This window comes from Anguilla anguilla, chromosome 5 (genome assembly GCF_013347855.1).
Source record: "Anguilla anguilla isolate fAngAng1 chromosome 5, fAngAng1.pri, whole genome shotgun sequence".
Lineage (NCBI taxonomy): Eukaryota > Metazoa > Chordata > Actinopteri > Anguilliformes > Anguillidae > Anguilla > Anguilla anguilla.
In genome coordinates, this window is record NC_049205.1 from 36,473,964 (window position 1) to 36,496,624 (window position 22,661).

The 22,661-nt window shown below is 42.0% G+C and overlaps 3 protein-coding genes across 3 annotated transcripts in view; all 3 read left to right on the forward strand.

Moving 5' to 3' along the window:
- The window catches only part of LOC118227291, a 30,570-nt gene that overhangs the window by 3,622 nt on the left and 4,287 nt on the right, over positions 1-22,661 (forward strand). Inside the window, exon 2 of the mRNA XM_035417542.1 lies at positions 9,391-9,519. Coding sequence (XP_035273433.1) covers positions 9,447-9,519 — 73 coding nt within the window. The 5' untranslated portion in view covers positions 9,391-9,446. The remainder of the gene's footprint in view (positions 1-9,390; positions 9,520-22,661) is intronic.
- LOC118227297 (C-C motif chemokine 3-like) lies at positions 53-1,134 on the forward strand. Its single transcript, XM_035417550.1, has 3 exons — positions 53-211; positions 353-476; positions 831-1,134. The coding sequence occupies exons 1-3, from the start codon at positions 139-141 to the stop codon at positions 955-957; spliced, it is 324 nt and encodes a 107-aa protein (XP_035273441.1). The 5' UTR covers positions 53-138; the 3' UTR covers positions 958-1,134.
- LOC118227292 (C-C motif chemokine 17-like) lies at positions 4,974-6,558 on the forward strand. The gene is made up of 3 exons (XM_035417543.1): positions 4,974-5,694; positions 5,797-5,914; positions 6,262-6,558. The coding sequence occupies exons 1-3, from the start codon at positions 5,622-5,624 to the stop codon at positions 6,401-6,403; spliced, it is 333 nt and encodes a 110-aa protein (XP_035273434.1). The 5' UTR covers positions 4,974-5,621; the 3' UTR covers positions 6,404-6,558.

The following is a 22,661-nucleotide window of genomic DNA, read 5'->3' on the forward strand; positions in this document are numbered from 1 at the left end:
AGGAATTCCCCATCCCTGATTTCCATCTCTTTATACAGTATATATAACGAGAGATTCTGTCATCTCACCCAGCACAACTCCTCTCTCTGATCCAGAGTCCAGCAGCTCCTCTCTCTCTGCTTGCAGTCTCCAGTCAAAATGAACACAGCGATGAAACTGAGCACTCTGCTGATCCTCGTGCTGCTCGGCTCTCTGGAGCTTGTCTCTTCTGGTGAGTCTCTCAGATCTGCTGGAGTGGGGTGTGTGTGTGTGTGTGTGCATTTGTGTGTTTGTGTGTACGTGTGTGTGTGCGAGTGAGTGAGCGGGATAAAGTATTGTGAAATCTTATTTTATTGTTTTTTGTTTCATACAGGCCCTCTAGGAATAAACACAGGCAGCAACTGCTGCCCGGATATAAAAAAGGGACCAAAGATCCCGCTGGCGATGGTGGTCTCCTATCATAAAACCAGCAGCAGCTGTGCCAAAGCAGCAGTAGTGTGAGTATCATGCCTCCGTCCTTAGCGTGCATCTAGGATTACAGCACTCACAATATTCTCACACGGTCGGACCTCACTCTGGGGCTCAGCACTCATTTCTACTTGCAAGACTCCTCCCACAACAGGACCTTTTACTGGAGTGCAGACTGACTTATTGCATTGCTGACTGGCTGTGATCGAAGCACAGAGTACGATGATGTCTGTTTTGCTTTGATGCTGTGAGAGCACTGATGCTCAGCTGAGTTTACATCGCTATACACTATATTATATGTTATTAATATTATTTCATTCCCCACTGCAGTTTGGTGTGCTTGTTCATTAGTTGCTAATGGAGCTCTGTGTTGCTTGTTGCAGATTTGTAACCAAGCGCAAAAGGCGCATATGTGTGAATCCCTCCGAGGAATGGGTGCGCAGTCACATGACTCATGTGGACAGCAGGTCAAGGAAAGCCACAACCGTGTCACTCAAAACCACATCCTGAGGCCCTCCCAACTGAACTCACAGGCTGACACTCAACACACTGACTTCCTGTTGGACTCTGAATTTGAACTGAAAAACAGAAGAGGAGTGTCAATAAATTATCTGTTCTTTCCCTATTTGTTATTTATTGATTACACTGTAAATTAAATATTCTGTTAAATAAAGCCTTTTTGTCACAGTTTTGTCTTGCTGTTAATTGAATCTTATTTTACTTTTTTTGATTGTTCTTCTTGCAGCAAACAAACAAACTTAAAATTATATTGAATTGAGATATTTACGATATTGATGACAATGCAGTTTGTTATGTGGACAATAAGATCAGCACAACAAATACTTTGTTGGGCACATAGTCAGTTGAACATCATACCCCCCATTTAATACCAATTGTTTTAAAACTGTGCTCTTATCGTCACAGAAGCGTCCTAATGACACATGGTAAATGGACTGCATTTATATGGCGCTTTTATCCAAAAAAAATTTTTTTTAATTGTTTTTGAATGCCATGATTCTCCCTCATATCATTTACTGTCAAACTAGTTGGACACAGACATGTAAGACAACTCTCAAACCCAGTATACAAACAGTATACAAACAAGCTCTAAAGGTCCTGGACAAAAGGTCAAACCGACATCCTCACTGTGACATCTTAGCCAAGTATGACCCCCTAAATTGGGAAATTCTGGTCAAATTTGCAGACGCACGTTTAGTTTTTTATATCCTTAATCGTCTCGCTCTTCCTGTGCTGACAGAGTTTGTGAAAAAAACTAAAAGTAGGTCTACGAGGGCATCCACAAGAGGGAATTGCATAATGCCATTAAGGAAAAGTGCTTTTAGCCAATCAGCTTTTTCTTTTAAAGCATCAGCTATTGTAACACCCTGCCTGCGGACCTGAGAGACCTGACAAACATTGGCACATTCACTCAAAATTTAAAAATTTGGTTATTGGGTAATCAACAATGTTAACACGAAATTTAAATATTCTGTCAGTAATTAAAATTTTGTTTGCTTGCTCTGCTTGCTCAAGACCTGCTTGTGTATGCTATCTGCAAGCATTACAGATGACACATTAGCGTACTGAAATTTGGCAAAAATAACCGCTTTCGTTTTCACTTCCTTACTCACTGCATTTTTCAACACACTAAATTAACGTGCACTTTAAGAGCCCAGGGTAACGAGGAAGGCTATAAAAGAAATCTATCACCCTCATTCTTAAAAAAGAATTCATGTGGACTTCCTCATGAATTAGGAGAAGGTCTGAGAAGGAATCGCCCCTCCCCAACTGCTACCTCTCTGTCCAGTATATATAACCGAGAGATTCTGTCATCTCACCCAGCACAGCTCCTCTCTCTGATCCAGAGTCCAGCAGCTCCTCTCTCTGATCCAGAGTCCAGCAGCTCCTCTCTCTGCTTGCAGTCTCCAGTCAAAATGAACACAGCGATGAAACTGAGCGCTCTGCTGATCCTCGTGCTGCTCGGCTCTCTGGAGCGTGTCTCTTCTGGTGAGTCTCTCAAACCTGCTGGAGTGGGGTGTGTGTGTGTGTGTGTGTGTGTGAGTTGCAGTAATATTCAATCTTAGTAACTTAGTCTCTTTATCTCCAAAGATAATAAATCTGACACAGGGGTGGACTGCTGCCCAAGCTATGATAAAAGGAAGATCCCACTAGCAATGGTGGTCTCCTGGCATGAAACCAGCAGCAGCTGTCCCAAAGCAGCCTATGTGTGAGTATCCATGCCTCCATTAAACTGCGCTTTCACAGCAGTGCTGACGCTAACTTGCAGACCGCATTGCATTCATGTTTTATGTGTGTTTGTGCCTTGGTGCTAAAGGTGCTCTGTGTTGTTTATTGCAGGTTTGTTACCAAACGCGGAAAGCGCATATGTGTGGATCCTACTCATGATTGGGTGAGGAGCCACGCAGCTAAGGTGGACAGCAGGTCAGCCACCACTGTAGCACCAGGAACCAGCAAGATGAACACTAAAGCCTAAGGCCAGCCCTTCTGCATCTGTGAATGTTGAACTGATGCACTTGTTGTACGTTGCTCTGGATAAGAGCGTCTGCTAAATGCCTGTAATGTAATGTAATGTAACACCCCAGTGGGCTGTCAATCTGTACGAAGACTTCCTGTTGGACACTGCGATGGGACACACAAGAACATAAGAGAGGAATGTGTCTAATTACATCTGATATTCCTGGATTTCATTCATGCAATATTGTCTGTTCTTTTCCTGTTCATAATGCATTGTTCCTTTTCCTACATTCATTTTTCTGTTTTATAAGTTGTACATAAAATTTTTCCAGGTAACTTATTAAATGCTTTTGTAACAAACTTTGTTTCTTGTTTAATGATTCTTGATTATTCCCGCTTAAATTCACAAAGCAGGGAAAAGATCCTTACAGTACAGCAACTTTACTAAACATTGCAACATGTGCATGTTTGTTCCATGTCACAAACTAAGATCTAAGATGAAGTGTACTTACAGCAAACATTGCTAGTTAAGTGTTCAGCTCAAATTGCCGATTTTTTTTAAAGATTTTGTTCAAATAAGGATGTGACTTATACCTGGAGAAAACAGTCATAAGTCACATGAATTTTAGCAATGAAATTTAGCACTTTTTGGCATATCATCATTTTTTAACATAACAATAAAACTAAATGCCAGTATTCATATGATTTGTATTATTGGGCCAGCTTCATATCATGCAAATCCCTTGTTCAAAGAGTAAAAAATGACCCACCCTCACTGGGCCCCTATGATTAATTTTAAACCCCAAATCTATTTTGCATGTCAAAACAACCTGTTGCACAAATAGGTGAATAACTGTGTTTTCTGACTATACAGACCAGAGAGACTATTGGCACCACTGGTTTTTCCTACAAACACACATCATTATTTATTAATTTATTCATTTGTATTTGCTGTAAGGGATGTGTGGTGCTTAATGCTGATTAAGAATCTCTATATTTGTATGTGTGAAGTTGCAGGAAATTATGAACCCTTTGGAATTTTCTGAATTTCTGCATTAATTACTCATTAAATGTGGTCTGATCTTCATTTAAGTCACAATAATAGACAAACACATTCTGCTTAAACTAATATCACACAGTTTCGCACTGGTTTCCCCTGTGGTGTCCTCCCATGAATACCATCATTGTTTAGTGTTTTTCTTATAGAGGATACATGAACAGAGACTTTAGCAAGTTCAAGGGATTTCTGCAGGTCCTTTGCTGGTACCCTATTTCTTTTTGGCTTCCCTTAGCACTGCATTATGTGCTGTTGTGATCTTTGCAGGATGCCCCCTCCTGGAGAGAGTAGCAAAAGTACAGAATGTCCTCCATTTGTAGACAACTTGGCTTATTGTGGATTTATGAACACCCTGGCCTTTAGAAATACTTTTGTGGCCCTTTCCATTTTTATGCATCTCTACTGATATTCTTCTAAGGTCCTCTGAAAATTGTTTTGATCAACAAGTTTATACATACACTACATTTCCAAATGTATGTGGACAGCAGGCTTGGCAATCAAAATTATTTGTAGTAAAGTTCTCACAGACATGTCAAATGGATTCATTTATACATTCATTTCTTATTCAGTACAATAGAAATATGTCAGCTTCAGATCCAACAGTAGTCCAGTAGACCCAGTGGTCTATTAACTTAAATCACTTGTGATCTGTTTGAGCACCTTAGATGCTTGAAAAAAATGATAGAAGAAAATGCCATAGTAAGGCTAAATCGCAGGAACAACAAGATGCGTTTTCTTAGACATTTGACACCTCTTACTGCAGAAGCTGTATTCTCTGTAACAGAACAGAAGCGCTACTTAGAACCCAGAAAAAGAGGAAGAAGGGGGCTCCAGGGAAGTTCTGAGGAGGAATTCCCCATCCCTGATGTTACGACCCCAGAGTGTATAGGGGTATATAGGGAGGTAACATAAGGTCGGGGTGTGGGTTGGTTGAAAGTGGACAGAACAAAACAACAAAATATAGTGCAAAACTGGTGTGCGTGAAGGTGAGCTATTTACAATTTTTTCAAGTAAAGGCACAGACGTAACACATACGGGGGAGAAGGAACGAGAGCGGTGCCAAAGAAAAGAACAGAGTAAAAATCAAAACTCTCAAGTTTGCCTAACCTAATCCGATAGTGACCCTCTAACCTAAACTACTAAAAATAAATACCTAACCTAGGTATTTGGAAACACTTGGAAACAATTAAGTGGCAAACACACACGCAGGATTATACAAGCACAACAAATGACATGCGGATAATTACAGAATACAGTGGAAATGAGCAAGTATGGCATGAAGCCAGGCGACGGAGAACGGAAGGGTTTTTGAATTGTCGCGCTGTTTCGGATTGGGTGCTGGAGCGGGGCTCGAATGATGAGTGACGTGCCGGGAACCAATAGCAGACGGACACCTAAATGAAGGAGATGCGTGGAGAGGAGAATGGAAAAACACAGAGGAGGAAGAAAACAACAAAACAAACACATACACACGCGTGGGGACGTAACACCTGATTTCCATCTCTTTATACAGTATATATAACCGAGCGATTCTGTCATCTCACACAGCACAGCTCCACTCTCTGATCCAGAGTCCAGCAGCTCCTCTCTCTGATCCAGAGTCCAGCACCTCCTCTCTCTCTGCTTGCAGACTCCAGTCAAAATGAACACAGCGATGAAAATGAGCGCTCTGCTGATCGTCATGCTGCTCGGCTCTCTAGAGCTTGTCTCTTCTGGTGAGTCTCTCAAACCTGCTGGAGTCGGGTGTGTGTGTGTGAGTGTGTGTGTGAGTTACAGTAATATTCAATCTTAATAACTTAGTCTCTTTATCTCCAAAGATAAGGACTCTTGGGTAGGGGCGGACTGCTGCACACGCTATGAAAGAAAGAGGATCCCACTACCAATGGTGGTCTCCTGGCATGAAACCAGCAGCAGCTGTGCCAAAGCAGCAGTAGTGTGAGTATCATGCCTCCGTCCTTAGCGTACATCTAGGATTACAGCACAATATTCTCGCATGGTCTGACCTCACTCTGGGGCTCAGCACTCATTTCTACTTGCAAGACTCCTCCCACAACAGGAACTTTTACTGGAGTGCTGACTGACTTATTGCATTGCTGACTGGCTGTGATCGAAGCACAGAGTACGATGTCTGTTTTGCTTTGATGCTGTGAGAGCACTGATGCTCAGCTGAGTTTACATCGCTATACACTATATTATATGTTATTAATATTATTTCATTACCCACTGCTGTTTGGTGTGCTTGTTCATTAGTTGCTAATGGAGCTCTGTGTTGCTTGTTGCAGATTTGTAACCGAGCTCGGAAGGCGCCTATGTCTAAATCCCTCCGAGGGCTGGGTGCGCAGTCACATGACTCAGGTGGACAGCGGGTCAAGGAAAGTCACAACCGTGTCAATCAAAACCATATCCCGAGGCCCTCCCCACTAAACTCACAGGCTGTCACTCACCACAATGACTTCCTGTTGGACTCTGAATTTGAACTGAAAAACAGAAGAGGAGTGTCAATAAATTAACTGTTCTTTCCCTATTTGTTATTTATTGATTACACTGTAAATTAAATATTCTGTTAAATAAAGCCTTTTTTCACAGTTTTGTCTTGCTCTTAATTGAATCTTATTTGACTATTTTTGATGTTTCTTCTTGCAGCAAACAAACAAACTTCAAATTATTTTGGATTGAGATATTTACGATATTGATGACAATGCAGTGTCATGCCCCCGTGTTTCGGTTGTTTTATGGTTTCCCTGGTGTTCCAGTTATTTCTGTTCCGCGTGCCTTATTCCTCACCACGTCTTTGCTTTTCCCCACAGGGTGGGCGTGATCTTTCCCTATGCACTCCCTAATCACTTCCAGCCCTCAGCAATTTTCACACTCGTTTCAGGTCACATTCCTCACACCCTCCCTGATTAATTCCAATCAGCACCAGGCTTTAAAGCCACACTTTTTGTTTCTGTCTTTGCCAGATCGTTGATTTGTTGCCCAGCGTCACTCTTGCAATTGTGTTATAGCTTAGCCTTGCACTATTTTCTATACCCCATTTCCTCTGCACCTTTCTCGGTTTCCTCACCTCGCACTGTTTCCTTGGCCACAGATTGTTTGTTTGTTTGTTTGTTCATGTACCTTGTTCAGTGTTTCCCTGTCTGTCGTGTCTACGTGTTGTCTGCGTTGCGTCTAGTTCCATGTTCCCTGTTCTTCCCAATTGCCTCCTGATCCAGCCCGTCCTTCGCCGGCCTCCCAGTCTCCAGCCCAGCTCCGCCACTGACACTGGAGGTATTTCCATTCAGCACCAAGCCGGATCCCGGACCTCTGCACCTACCCTCACTGTTCCTGTCCCAAGTCTGCCCTGGTTCCTACAGTCTCTGTCTGTACTCAAACCCCTTTTTATTATAACTTCTGCTGAGTCCTGTGTTTGGGTCCAGCTCGAGACCGGTTCTCAACATGCAATTTGTGGACAATAAGATCAATTTACAACAAATACTTTGTTGGGCATATAGTCAGCTGCACATCATATCCCCCATTTAATACCAATTGTTTTAAAACTGTGCTCTTATCGTCACAGAAGCGTCCTAATGACACATGGTAAATGGACTGCATTTATATAGCGCTTTTATCCAAAACAAATTTCTTTTAATTGTTTATGAATGCCATGATTCTCCCTCATATCACTAACTGTCAAACTAGTTGGACACAGACATGTAAGACAACTCTCAAACCCATTGAGACAGTATAGAAACAAGTTCTAATGGTCCTGGACAACGGGTCAAACCGACATCCTCACTGTGACATCTTAGCCAAGTATGACCTCCTAAATTGGGAAAATCTGGTCAAATTTGCAGACGCACATTTAGTTTTTTAAATCATTAATGGTCTCGCTCCTCCTGTGCTGAAAGAGTTTGTGAAAAAACTACAAGTAGGTCTACTAGGGCATCCATAAGAGGGGATTGCATAATACCATTAAGGAAAAGCACTTTTAGCCAATCAGCCTTTTATTTTAAAGCATCACATATTTTAACACCCTGCCCGCAGACCTGAGAGACCTGACTAACATTGGCACATTCACCCGAAATTAAAAATTTTGGTAATTGGGTAATCAACAATGTCAACAGGATATTTAAATATTACAATGTTGTTTATATATGTATACTGTGTGTATATGTATGTATGTATATGGCTGTTAAGTAAGTACTAAACTGCATGTGCGTTGTGTAATATTGTGGAGTCTTTGCATGTCATCATGTGATGCATCGTTTTGTGCGTTTTTATGCTTTAATACTTTCTCTAGTATGAGCTTGTTTTGTGCTGTATATGCTTGCCTTATGTGCCCCATTGATCCTTTGCATGTGCCTGCTTCTATGTTGCTCATGCGCATACAAGCTCTGTGTGTCTGCTTTTATGTGCTTTTAATGCTGTACTATGGCTTCTAGTCTGGTCTGTTTGTTATTAATGTGTAAATTTCAGCCTGCCCAGGGACAACAGATAGAATTTAGGGATCTGGCTAAATCTGGCACATTTACATCACAGAATAGTGATGTTGATCAATGTGTATTGTACCTGTCAATTAAATAAATAAGTAAATACATAAAATAAAATAAAAATGGTAAAACATATATGCATTTAAATACCATGAAAAAAAGCTGATTGTCTGAACTTTTGTCTCGTATTCACCTTTGATCTTAAATTCAAATTCCTTAAATCAGTGGTTCCCTACCCTCTTCCTGGAGATCTACCATTCTGCAGGGTTTCACTCCAACCCTAACAAAGCACCCCTCATTCAACAGCTACAGATCTCGTTGAGATGCTAATTTGTAGAATCTGTCTGCCGAATTGAGTTGAAATTAAAACCTACAGGATGGTAGGTCTCCAGGAACAGGTCTGGGATCCACTGACTTAAGTATATGGAAAAAATAACAAATTTCACTCTAATGCTCTCATACTTTTGGAGTGCACTGTATGTTCACATTGTGTTCTGTAAATATAATTCTGACTAATGATGTTGAATTGTCAAGGAAAAAATCAATTAAGTCATTCAGTCATTCATTCACTTGTTCATTCATTAAAAATGGCTTTGATTTGAACCCTGCAGTAGTCCATAAAACAGGTTGTGTAGTCTCAAGTCTGCTTGCTCAAGACCTGCTCGTGCGCGCTATCTGCAAGCATTACAGATGACGCATTAGCATACTGAAATTTGGCTAAAATAACCACTTTTGTTTTCACTTCCTTACTCAGGGTTCCTGCCCAGGGTAACGAGGAAGGCTACAAAAGAAATCTATCACCCTCATTCTTAGAAAGAGAATTCATGTGGACTTCCTCATGAATTAGGAGAAGGTCTGAGGAGGAATCCCCCCCTCCCCGACTCCTACCTCTTTATACAGTATATATAACTGAGAGATTCTGTCATCTCACCAGCACAGCTCCTCTCTCTGATCCAGAGTCCAGCAGCTCCTCTCTCTGCTTGCAGTCTCCAGTCAAAATGAACACAGCGATGAAACTGAGCGCTCTGCTGATCCTCGCGCTGCTCGGCTCTCTTGAGCTCGTCTCTTCTGGTGAGTCTCTCAAACCTGCTGGAGTGGGGTGTGTGTGTGTGTGTGTGTGTGTGCATTTGTGTGTGTGTGTATGTATGTGTGTGTGCTTGTGTGTGTGTGCTTGTGTGTATGTGTGCCTGTGAGTGTGTGTGTGAGTTGCAGTAATATTCAATCTTAGTAACTTAGTCTCTTTATCTCCAAAGAAAAGGCCTCTGGCGTAGGGGTGGACTGCTGCCCAAGCTATGATAAAAGGAAGATCCCACTAGCAATGGTGGTCTCCTGGCATAAAACCAGCAGCAGCTGTGCCAAAGCAGCCTATGTGTGAGTATCCATGCCTCCATTAAACTGCACTTTCACAGCAGTGCTGACGCTAACTTGCGGACCGCATTGCATTCATGTTTTATGTGTGTTTGTGCCTTGATGCTAAAGGTGCTCTGTGTTGTTTATTGCAGGTTTGTTACCAAACTCGGAAAGCGCATATGTGTGGATCCTACTCATGGTTGGGTGAAGAGCCACGCAGCTAAGGTGGACAGCAGGTCAGCCACCACTGTAGCGCCAGGAACCAGCAAGAAGAACACTAAAGCCTAAGGCCAGCCCTAACACCCCAGCGGGCTGTCAATCTGTACAAAGACTTCCTTTTGGACACTGCGATGGGACACACAAGAACATAAGAGAGGAATGTGTCTAATCTGAAATCCCTGGATTTCATTCATGCAATATTGTCTGTTCTTTTCCTGTTCATAATGCATTGTTCCTTTTCCTACATTCATTTTTCTGTTTTATAAGTTGTACATAAAATTTTTCTAGGTAACTTATTAAATGCTTTTGTAACAAACTTTGTTTCTTGTTCAATGGTTCTTGATTATTCCTGCTGAAATTCACAAAGCAGGGAAAAAATCCTTACAGTACAGCAACTTTACTAAACATTGCAACATGTGCATGTTTGTTGCATGTCACAAACTAAGATCTAAGATGAAGTGTACTTACAGCAAACATTTGCCAGTTCAATGTTCAGCTCAAATTGCTGATTTTTTCAGATTTTGTTCAAATAAGGATGTGACTTATGCCTGGAGAAAACAGTCATAACTCGCATGAATTTTAGCAATGAAATTTAGCACTTTTTGGCAATTTTCAGTAAAAGGTGACTGCTGCACCATCCAGTAACTATTTTGTATCAGTTTAATATCATCATTTTTTAACATCACAATAAAACTAAATGCCAGTATTCATATGATTTGTATTACTGGGCCAGCTTCATATTTTGAATTTTTCAACAATAATTAATTGTTCAAAATATGAAAGAGTGCTCATACTTAAGCCTCTCGTATCGGAATAACTGTTATCAACAGTAAAAATGAAAACTGATTCATGGTGTTACACGTTCGGCTTTCCATGACAATTGCAGTCATTTGTCTTTGGTTTTTAATGGCAGTGGCCACATGTGGTTGCAGAAAATGTGAACAAGAGGACATGCATAGTTTTTGTATTTAAAGAGACCAGTGCTATATTCTGAGATGCAGGGCTCTTTTAAATCAATGACTCCGATACCGATTAACTTTTTAAAGCAACTCACTTTATTGTCTCTTCTCCGTGCACACATATGTCTCTTTCTCTTTTGGCTGCCTCATTAAGACAGAACTCGCCTTGACCTTAGCAGCAGACTATCATTTACATTTTTAACCAATAAAAAGAGAGTAACCAACCAAACGGCCCCTTCAACTCATAATGACCCCAAACTTCAATGTGTTTTTAAACACAAATACACCACACTCCTCCCAGGTAACTTGAAATCTAGTTTCACAATATGCATAATGGGCCTCAGCCATTAACCATATTACCAGCACTTACTTTAGAACAACATAACAAAAAAAATGGTTACAGCCTAAGTATATAACCATCACATAAGTGCTCTCTATTCTTAGTGTATCGTCTTAGGGTTTACAAGATAACATCCCTGTTACAGAACATATCTGTCCGGAGGCTTTCGTTTTCTCTGTGGCCTCACTCTGAGCTCAGTGTTTTCAGTCTCCAGTCCATGTTTCTCAGGTTGTATATTTTCAACATGCTCAGTGTCCAAGTCCCATTCTGAAATGTTCCACTCCGACCTGTCAGGCTGTGCACTGCCCATTGTGTGATTTTCCATCATCTGGTTCACATGTTTCTTACACAGATTCTCATTAATCTCAACAAGGTAAGTTACAGGGCTCAGTACCTTTTTCACCTTCCCTGATGCCCATTTCTCCCTCTCTCCTCCCCGGTAATCTCTGACCAGCACAGCTTGTCCTAACTGAAAGGAGCGCAGGGGCTTCCCTGTACCCTTGTTCACTTCACCGGCCTGTCTCTCCTGCATCTCTGTTGAGAAGCTGCGCTTCACCAGTGACAACCTTGTGCGCACCTATCGTTTTAAAAACAACTCTGCAGGGGTTTTACCTGTAGTTGCATGTGGTGTGTTTCTATACACAAACAGAAAGTTGTCCACCACGTGCTGTAATGACCTTCCCCACCCTGAATGTTTTTCTAAAGACTGTTTTAGATTCTGCACCAGACTCTTTGCTGCCCCATTTGAAGCTGCATGGTAGGGAGCTGACTTAATGTGTTTTACAACATTCTGTTGCAAGAATGTCTCAAATTCTTTTGAGACCAGCTGTGGTCCGTTGTCCGAAACGAACTCCTCTACTAACCCGTAGGCTGCAAACATCCCCCTGACTGCTTCTACAGTAGCTGTAGCTGAAGTGTTCGCCATACACTTTATCTCAGGCCAGCGAGGGTATGCATCAGTGACTACTAGGAAGTTGTTTTTACCCTTTTGGGCGAAGTCTATGTGAATGCGCTGCCAGGGTCTCTCAGGCCATTTCCAGGGGTGCACAGGTGCTGTAGGTGGCATATGTTTATTAGACTGACACATCTGGGAACCTTTAACCAGGTCTTCTATCTCTGAGTCTAACTTAGGCCACCAAAAGTGACTTCTTGCCAGAGCTTTCATTTTAACCATCCCCCAGTGATTTTCATGCAGCTCTTTCAGCAGTTTGCTCTGTAATGGAGCTGGTATAACAGCTCACAGACCCCACAACACACAATCCCCTTCTACTGTGAGCTCATCTCTCCTAACCCAGTATGGCTTTAGTGCTGTGTCTGTGACATGGTTTGGCCACCCTGTAAGGATGAAGTGCTTCACTTTGGCCAGGATCTGATCGCTGGCTGTCTCTCTAGCTATATATTTAGCTGTGATGGGCATGACATCAATGAATGATACCCTGAAATCCAAGCTACTCTCTGGACCTTTCTCTTGTAGAGGGAGCCTAGATAAGGCATCTGCATTGCCATGCTGCTGGGAGGATTTGTACTTTATGTCATACTGGTAAGCTGCTAGTATCAAGGACCACCTCTGTAGTCTAGCTGCTGCTAGTGCTGGTACACCTGTTTTGGGCCCTAATATTTTTACCAGAGGCTTATGGTCTGTGACCAGCAAAAACTTGCGACCATATAGGTAATCATGGAACTTCATTACCCCAAAAATGAGTCCTAGCGCTTCCTCTTTGATTTGTGCGTAATTCACCTCTGTTTTGGTGAGTGTGTGTGAAGCATAGGCTATGGGCCTCTCACTACCATCAGGCAGTATATGAGAAATGACCGCCCCCACCCCATAAGGAAACGTGTCACACGTCAAGATCACTGGCAGGTGTGGGTCATAGTGCACTAAAACTGAGGATGAAGACAACCGAGTCTTTGTTTTTTCAAATGCCTGTTGGCACTGTTCTGACCACACCCACTGTTTTTCTTTCTGCAGGAGTTCTGTCATAGGTTTAATGAGTGTGGAGAGGTTCTCAATGAACTTGCCATAGTAAGTCAGTAAAGCTAAGTATGCCCTGAGTTCAGTTACATTTTTGGGCACTGGCGCATTTGCTATGGCATCTGTCTTGTCCTGCACTGGATGAATGCCCTGCTCATCTATCTTGTGACCTAGGTAAGTGACACTGGATTGGAAGAACGCACATTTGTCTCTGTTCAACTTGAAACCTCTCTCTTTTAGTCTCTGCAGCACCGCTTCCACATTATGCAAGTGGTCCTCTGTCTTTCCCACTGATAAGTATATCATCCAAAAAACAGACAGTGCCCTGGAGACCTTGTAGGACCTGGTCCATAATACGATGGAAAATAGCTGGTGCACTGGACACTCCATGAGGCAACCTGTTCATCTGGTAAAGGCCTCTCTGCGTATTTATAGTCAGATACTTCTTAGACTCAGACTCTATCTCTACCTGCTGATAGGCCTGCGTAAGGTCTAGTTTTGTGAACCGTTTACCACCTGCTAGTGTTGCAAACAGGTCCTGTGTCTTAGGTAAGGGATACTGATCCACTACTACCCACTCATTCACACCCACTTTGTAATCCCCACATATTCTGACCTTTCCTGTTTTCTTTGGCAGACATACTATAGGGGGTGCCCACTCACTGTACTCAATGGGAGTAATAACCCCCTGCTCCTCGAGCTCTACCAGGTGCTTGTCTACTGCCTCTCTGAGTGCGTACGGTACCGGCCTAGCCTTACAGAACTTTGGCACTGCATTGTCTGCTACCCGGACTTTTGCTTGGACCCCTTTTACCAGGCCCAACCCTTCACTGAACACCTCCGCATACTTTTCACAAAGTTTCTCCACCAGACATGACACATGGTTTACCCTGAACCAATTCCAGTGTTAGGTACCGGATCCAGTTTCTCCCCATAAGAGTAGGACTGCCCCCCCTTGACACCAGTAACACAGACTTTAGGACTTGGTCCCCACATTTCAGTTCAGATGGCTGCCTCGGTGTGTTGACCAAAACAAATTCCTCGTATGTGTAAACGTACATGGCAATAAAATACGATTCTGATTCTGATTCCCCGCAAGGAAGTGTAATTAGCCCAGTCCGATTTCACCTAGCACTTGAATGCTTTTACCAGAGTAATCCCTCAACATCACTTTGGAGGGATGTAGTTTTAACTTTTTGAACCTTTTGTTATACATCCTCTGTGAGATAATGGACATAGCTGCCCCGCTGTCTACCTCCATCTTCAGCTTTACCCCGTTTACTCTGACCATTACCATATAGGGTTTTACATACTCACAGTCATCCCTAGATATAGAGAACAGTTCAAAGTCTTTTGCTGACCGTTCCTGCTCCCCTGGCTGTGGTGGCTGTTCGCTGGTCGCTGTAGACTGCAGCCTTATTGTGTCGTCTTGGTCCGATGCAAGACAACGCGTCCCCCTGTCTTGTGTAGCGTGCGCTGGTTGGGAGCGTTGCTTTCCACTGGTGACGTGTGTCCCCGCAGCTGGTGGTGGTCTCATCGGGAGGCCCGCTCCAGATGGTCCATCCGCTGGCAGCCCCGGCACTGAAACTCCTTGTACCGACATGTCTGTGGTGTATGCCCGGACCCCAAACAGCGGTAGCAGGGCTTGGTCTCCCCTTTCTGGCAGTCCGTCGTCCTCTGCTGTTGTCTGCTCCTCGATGGCCCCAGTCGCTGCACCTCAGCTTTTGCAGTCACTCGATCTGTTCTCAGTTGTGTCTGTGGCTGCTGAAATTGGGATGGCAGGTATGCCATCCCGCCAAGTTACGCCTTGGCGGGGCATGCCCCATACCTATACAGCACCGAGAGTTTGGCACTTTTCAGGGTTCCCCACAGAAACAACAACAACAGCCACACTCAGCCCTTAAAAACATTAAATTCTGTACATTCTGACCCCATTTCAACAGACAGATTTCATAAACAACTTCACATGTCCACACAATAAAGCCCCGAACTAAGGGGATTTTGCGTTTTCTCCTTCTTCTTCTTCTCATTCTTATTTTTCCTGCCGCCTATCCCACTAACATGTCTCCCCATTGGACATTTGACCGACATCAACCAAATCCTCACCCTCACGACCCAATCAAAAACTCCCATACACACGCAAAATACCCATACCTTTTTACTCTGAAACATTTCCAGTTTAAACAGCTAATCTGCCTATGGCCTAGCGGGTAAGGTTAGTCTTTGGAACACGGGGTCTTAGGTTCAAGCCCAGCTAGGGACACGTTTCTTTAATTGTCTACTACTTCTCAATTATTGCCTTTGCAATATCTGCCATATCTACCCGCCGTTCACCGAACGTATACACTGCATTATGACGTACCGTCTGCATGTTCAGTTATTAACCGGCTACAATATTGAAAAGCTATATGGATTCAACGGGAGCTCTTCTGTGCTTACTGGTCTGTGTTCTTCTTTAAAACCACGGACAGGCTTGCCAATGATATTTCACCCATTGCACAGCTATGTCATGGTGCTGCACTAACAAAGTCACAGACTGGTAAACCTCCGGTTAAACGATTGAATCCCGCCTCGCCCTCAGGCTGATAATTTCCTCTTTTACACTAACGTTTTCTTACGCTTTTATATTTGCTTTACCAAAACTCACTCACGGCCACCCATATGCATTTCATGACGGCAAATGTATTCCTTTTATTCAAAAGTAACACCAGTTCACCACTGTGCCATTTCTACTAACTATATTTCTTCACTTGGCTACCGTACAAAACCTTATCAGCAAACTCCACGTTTCTACATTCATGTTACCTCGCCCTGTTCTCTATATAGCCACATACAAACAATCACTAAGTAGGTACGTTCCGCAACTCCCCGTTAAAACATTAAATTTAAAATCATGACTCATTCATAAGTATAACCACTAGTACTGAACATGACAAAGGCACATCAGTGTAATAGACTTCACACACTCCACTTTAACGGCTAATGCGTTATAGCGACTGTTACGTTCCACAAGGAAACTAAGCTCGCTCATGGTCACTTCATTTACTTCGCACTGTAGTCTGTGATCATGTCAACCTTCACCTACATGCCCATTCTGCTAAAAACATATTGTTTTAACTACGCAATTTCATCATTTCATCCAAATTTCTCTCACACTGTTGTTATTTTCTCATAAGCAAAGCCTGCTGGGACATATGCGTCTGCACCTATTCTCCACTATAAAGTTCACCGGTTCTAGCTTAGCAAAACAGCGAAGAGGATTCCCACCTGCAGATAAGCCTATCAAAATGCCTTATAAACCTTACAAACACTAAAAGTGCATCTCCAAGAAATAACAGACAACGGAGCAGGACAGCAGGGCACACAAGTTGCGACCTAGGGAGCTCTAATTCTACGGGCTTGCTGATTCTTTTCTCAATCAAGGCTCGTTGGATGGCCGTCAAATCCTTGAGTACATACTTTCCATGTAAGTCTACGGTACAAACGCGATCAAAATACAAAGTCAATCATTTTTTCTCATGAGTACAAATAGTCACAATATGTGTATTTTATTCGTCTTATTACTGTCCATGGGTCGATTTCATGATTTATTGTGTCATTTGGGCACTGTTATAATATTTGTTGTGGACCAATGAGGTACAGTTTGCGTCACTTCCTGATTACTGCAAAGGACTAAGCTACAGTAGGGGCTACAGTCTATGGTCACAGCCAAGTGACTTGAAAGAATCGAGGAAATACTGGGTAGCATTGCTTTGGAATACATCTTATTTAATTTCGGTGAGGCAAGATAGCCTATATTGTTTGCAATACCGTAACTTGGCGTCATTTTGATATCAATACTTTTAATGGCAGGCCTGGACTGGTCTTGTATGTGTGAGTAACTTGGCATTTTTGTACGTTGAAAACGTGTTTTTTTAATGAGATCTTAACATACTCCGCGAAGTGCACTCGAAGTTGTTGACAATGTCTAATACCTTAGCCCATGCTAACGGTTCACCATATGCGGCAATCAAAAGTTTTCCTCGTAGATCCTTGTTAGCAACAACATAAACGAGTTGGTCCCGCAGCTGCTCTTTTAACGTAGCCCCAAACTCGCATGTAGCTGCCAGTCCTTTCAGTGTAGTAATATAGGCCTACTCGGCTAACGACTCTCCTGCTTATAGGAAATTAAGGAAACATCCAATGCTGTGTTATGCAGTGGAATATAAGAGATTAAGGGCAGTAACAAGAAGAGTAATTAAAAATGCAAAAAGAAATAGTTGGAGAAGATATTGTGGAACACTAGGCCCTGAGACTCCTGTAAGCCACCTGTAGGCAGCGGTACACAGAATGTCAGGATTGTATAAAAGAAAACCAATTCCGGTTTTACAGAATGGTGAGGTGGAAGCAGTATCCGACAAAGGAAAAGCTGACATGTTTGTTGATGTCTTTCAAGCAGTGCATAGATCTGGGAATTTGGGAGTTGAGAGAGGTATGAAGAGGAGCAAGCTGATGTTAGCGAATCAGTGGAAGCTGGATAGGAGTTCAGAAAATGACAATCCAATAAATTTGTTTTTTACTATGAAAGTGAGGGATGCCATTTATTCTGGTGCAAACACTACTCCTGGGAGAGACGGGCTGTCTTATGAATTATTTAAACATTTGGATGAGTTAGTTCTTGAAGAAATTCTAGCTTTGTTTAACTCGGTGTGGGCAGAGGGTTGTCTACCTAAGGAATGGAAACATGCAGTCGTAGTCCCTATCTTGAAACCAGGTAAAGATGCATCTGACCCCAGTTCATATCGGCCTATAGCATTAACTTCAGTGCTTTGTAAAATCATGGAAAGGATGATTACCAATAGGCTTGTTTATTTTTTAGAAAGTAAGGGACTTTTTGCCAATTTCCAAAACGGCTTCAGAAATGGTAGGTCAACAATGGAGTCAGTCACAGTTCTAGACCAAGATATTAAAAAGGCATTTGATAGTAAAGAAATAGTGGTAAGTGTATTTTTGGATATTGAGAAAGCTTATGATTCCTTGTGGAAGGAGGGACTAATGATTAAAATATATGATTTAGGAGTTAGAGGTAGAACGTTCAATTGGATCAAAGATTTTCTAATGAGAAGAACAATACAAGTACAAGTGGGTGGGAAAAGCTCAAAAATCGTTGAAATAGGAAATGGTACCCCGCAAGGAACTGTAATTAGCCCAGTCCTATTTAATATAATGATAAATTATATATTTAGTAACATTGGAAGAGGGTTTGGACAGTCTTTATTTGCAGATGATGGTGCCATTTGGAGAAGAGGAAGAAATGCAGAGTTTATTTTAAAACAAGTCCAAAAGGCTCTAGTTTCTGTAGAAGAATGGGCAGACAAATGGGGCTTTAAAATCTCAGCCACAAAGTCTAAATTTATGATATTTGGTTTTAGAAGAAAGTTACCTAACCTAGGACTGCACATGTATGGATCTTCACTGGAGAGAGTGAAAGACTTCAAATTTCTGGGAATTTGGTTTGAAGAGCGAATGACTTGGGCTGTTCATACAGCAAGAGCACTAGCAAAAGGGGAAAAAGTGTTAAATGTCATGAGAAGTCTGGCTGGATGTGACTGGGGGGCAGAGAGAGAGACTATGCATTTAATATACCAGGCAATGATAAGATCTGTACTTGACTATGGGTGTTTTGTTTATGGCTCAGCTGCCAAGTCGGTGCTCGGGAAATTAGACATTCTACAGAGCAAGGCATTGAGACTCTGCTGTGGGGCTTTTAAAACTTCCCCAATTCCTGCACTGCTTATTGAAATGGGAGAAATGCCCTTATACTTAAGGCGTATTAAGTTGGGGCTGCAGTACTGGGTAAAACTAAGTGCAGCTAATCAAACACTCCCAGCCAGGTGTCTTTTACAAGGGTCATGGGATCCGGGTGGCAAGATTAAAAGGAAACCATTTTTTGACAGTGTAAATCAGTGGGCCAGTAAATTGAGAATGGAGCAGGAAAGCATAGCAAATCATACGGGCTGGTTACCTGTACCTTTTTGGGTAATGCAAGAGCTGGACATTGACCTCACTTTTTTACAAGAAAAGGACAGTAGTGTGATAATGTTCTGTTTTTGAAACTATCTCAACAGAGAGATGGAATCTTATTTGAAAGTTTTTACGGATGGTTCTAGGGACCCAGAGAGTGGGAAAGCAGGATTTGGACTGTATTTGGCTCAGTTTGGTTTTAGGATTGAGCGGCGTGTCACTGATGAAAGTTCTGTCTTCACAACAGAACTACTGGAAATTCTTTGGGCTTTGTGGTGGATAGAGGACGTAAGACCAAAGAAAGTCCTCATTTGTTCTGACTCAGCAGCTGCTCTGATGGCTATAAGAGGACTTAAATCAAAAGCACGGCCTGACCTTATTAATGAGATTGTATCTGGTTTGTTCAGAATTGAGAAATCTGGTTGCGAAGTCAAGTTCTGCTGGGTTCCTGGGCATACTGGAGTTGAGATTGAGAAATGAAATAGCTGACGCTATAGCAAAGGCAAGTCTTAAGAAAGGAGACATATATGTAAATATACCCCTGGGAAGGGTGGAACTTAGAGGAAAAATCAAGGAGGGTGTTGAAAGAGAATGGCAGGGATTATGGGAAAAGGAGACTAAAGGAAGACACTATTTTTATTTTCATCCTCAGATTAAAAAACCCAGTTGTTGGTCTGGAACCCGAAGAGATTCAGTTAAAATTAGCAGACCGAGGCTTGGACACTGTGGGTTAAATCATTACTTGCACATTGTAGGAAAACATCCAACAGGACTATGTGAGTGTGGAAACCCAGAGACAGTCAAGCATGCTCTCCTGAAGTGTGGCAAGTATAAAGCAGAGAGGGAAACTTTCAATAAGAGATTGTCAGACCTAGGAGTAGTTGCATTCTCCATTAAATCTTTTTTTGGCCAAAGCGAGAACCACCAGCTGATCACCAATACAGTTTTACAGTTCCTGCATGAGTCAGGGCTGTATATGAGAGTATGAGCTGCAATTGTTAAATTTCTATCCTGTCGAGGGCAGTAATACGCCTAGTTGCGTCTACACTGCCGAAAACTGACAAGAAGAAGAAGACTCTCCTGCTGGCTGATTTCTGTTACGAAAGGCATACCTCTCACTAAGCACATTGCGCTTTGGAGCATGAAAGTCTCGTAGTGCTTTCATCAGCTCTTCAAGTGTAGCCTCACCTGGTTTCTTTGGTGCTAGCAGGTCTTTCAGCAAGGTAAACGTTTTCGGACCCACGACTGCCAGAAAAACCGCTCTCTTTCGGTCACTGTGTATTTCGTTGGCCTCCAAAAACTGTGTAAACCGCTCCATGCGCTGAAACTCTCAATAGCTTTGTCAAAGCATAAGCTGGTCTCTGTGCCGAACACTGGCATGCTATCTCTCGTCGTAACGTTAGCTCTTTTTAGCTCCGCACCGAAAAGGAAAAAAACACAGCTCTTACTAACTAGCTAACTCGTTCGGTTGGTCATCGATGTAATTTGGGGAATTAACCCAAAAAATGATTGTCCCATCCTCGTCGCCACTTTATGTTCTGAGATGCAGAGTTCTTTTAAATCAATGACTCCGATACCGATTAACTTTTTAAAGCAACTCACTTTATTGTCTCTTCTCCGTGCACACATATGTCTCTTTCTCTTTTGGCTGCCTCATTAAGACAGAACTCGCCTTGACCTTAGCAGCAGACTATCATTTACATTTTTAACCAATAAAAAGAGAGTAACCAACCAAACGGCCCCTTCAACTCATAATGACCCCAAACTTCAATGTGTTTTTAAACACAAATACACCACAACCAGTGCACAGTTATTTTTCTGTTGTTAAGCATTGAGTTGCAAGGTAAAAAGCGAAAACATTATGCTTCTTATTGACTCACAGAGAAAATGCAGCCATTGAAAAAGAGATTGAATGAAAATAAAAATGAGTTGAGCCTTGCTGGGCAGAAGCAAAAATTAAAACATTTATATATCTGTAGCTTTAAAGTTTTATTGTAACCATCTAGAACCAGCATACAGCATGATGGAAACAGGAACAGTTAGATGTTGAAAAAAGAATACACTTATCCAAAAACCTAAATAAATTGCATGAATGCAATAAAAACAGATGTGTGCAGGACAACAAATAATATCATGGTCAGTGCAGGTTCTAGCTACATCAACTTGGGCCTACTCGTTAGTGCACTATGGAGTCTCAGCATAGTTCTAAGTGCATAAAATAAGCATAGAGGGCGTACCTTGCCATGTACCGCTCGATTTGGCAAAATCAGATTGGCAATAAAAATCTTAAGACATTAACAAAGATTTTCTATAAATTTTCCAATGCAGCGTTAACCTCAATCCCGTACATGGCACAAACTGATGGCCCCGTGAAACCCTAGTTTTTAGACCAAACAGCTAAAGCATACAAACTAGAATTACAACAAAGTAATTTATATTGTGCGAATGCACATTTGGCATTACTGAAATGGAAGGATTGGCTTTTCTCATCCAAATCCAAAAAATAAAAGGTTGATTTTTGGACAATTAAAATTAGGCACACCTTAATTAATCAGGGCCTTAATCATTATCTTAACCCTTGTGTAATCTTCATATCAGGCAAATCCCTTGTTCACAGGGTAAAAAATGACCCACCCTCACTGGGCCCCTATGATAAAGCCTCTCCCATTAATTTTAAACCCCAAATCTATTTTGCATGTCAAAACAACCTGTCGCACAAATAGGTGAATAACTGTGTTTTCCGACTATACAGACCAAAGAGACTATTGGCACCACTGGTTTTTCCTACAAACACACATCGTTATTTATTTATTTATTCATTTTTATTTGCTGACAAGGATGTGTGGTGCTTAATGCTGATTAAGAATCTCTATATTTGTATGTGTGAAGTTGCAAGCTGTTGTGAACCCTTTGGAATTTTCAGAATTTCTGCATTAATTAGGCTACTCATTAAATGTGGTCTGATCTTCATTTAAGTCACAATAATAGACAAACATATTCTGCTTAAACTAATATCACACAGTTTCGCACTGGTTTCCCCTGGGGTGTCCTCCCATGAATACCATCATTGTTTAGTGTTTTTCTTATAGAGGATACATGAACAGAGACTTTAGCAAGTTCAAGAGATTTCTGCAGGTCCTTTGCTGGTACCCTATTTCTTCTTGGCTTCCCTTAGCACTGCATTATGTGCTGTTGTGATCTTTGCAGGATGCCCCCTCCTAGAGAGAGTAGCAAAAGTACAGAATGTCCTCTATTTGTAGACAACTTGGCTTATTGTGGATTTATGAACACCCAGGCCTTTAGAAATACTTTTGTGGCCCTTTCCAGTGTTATGCATCTCTACAGTTATTCTTCTAAGGTCCTCTGAAAA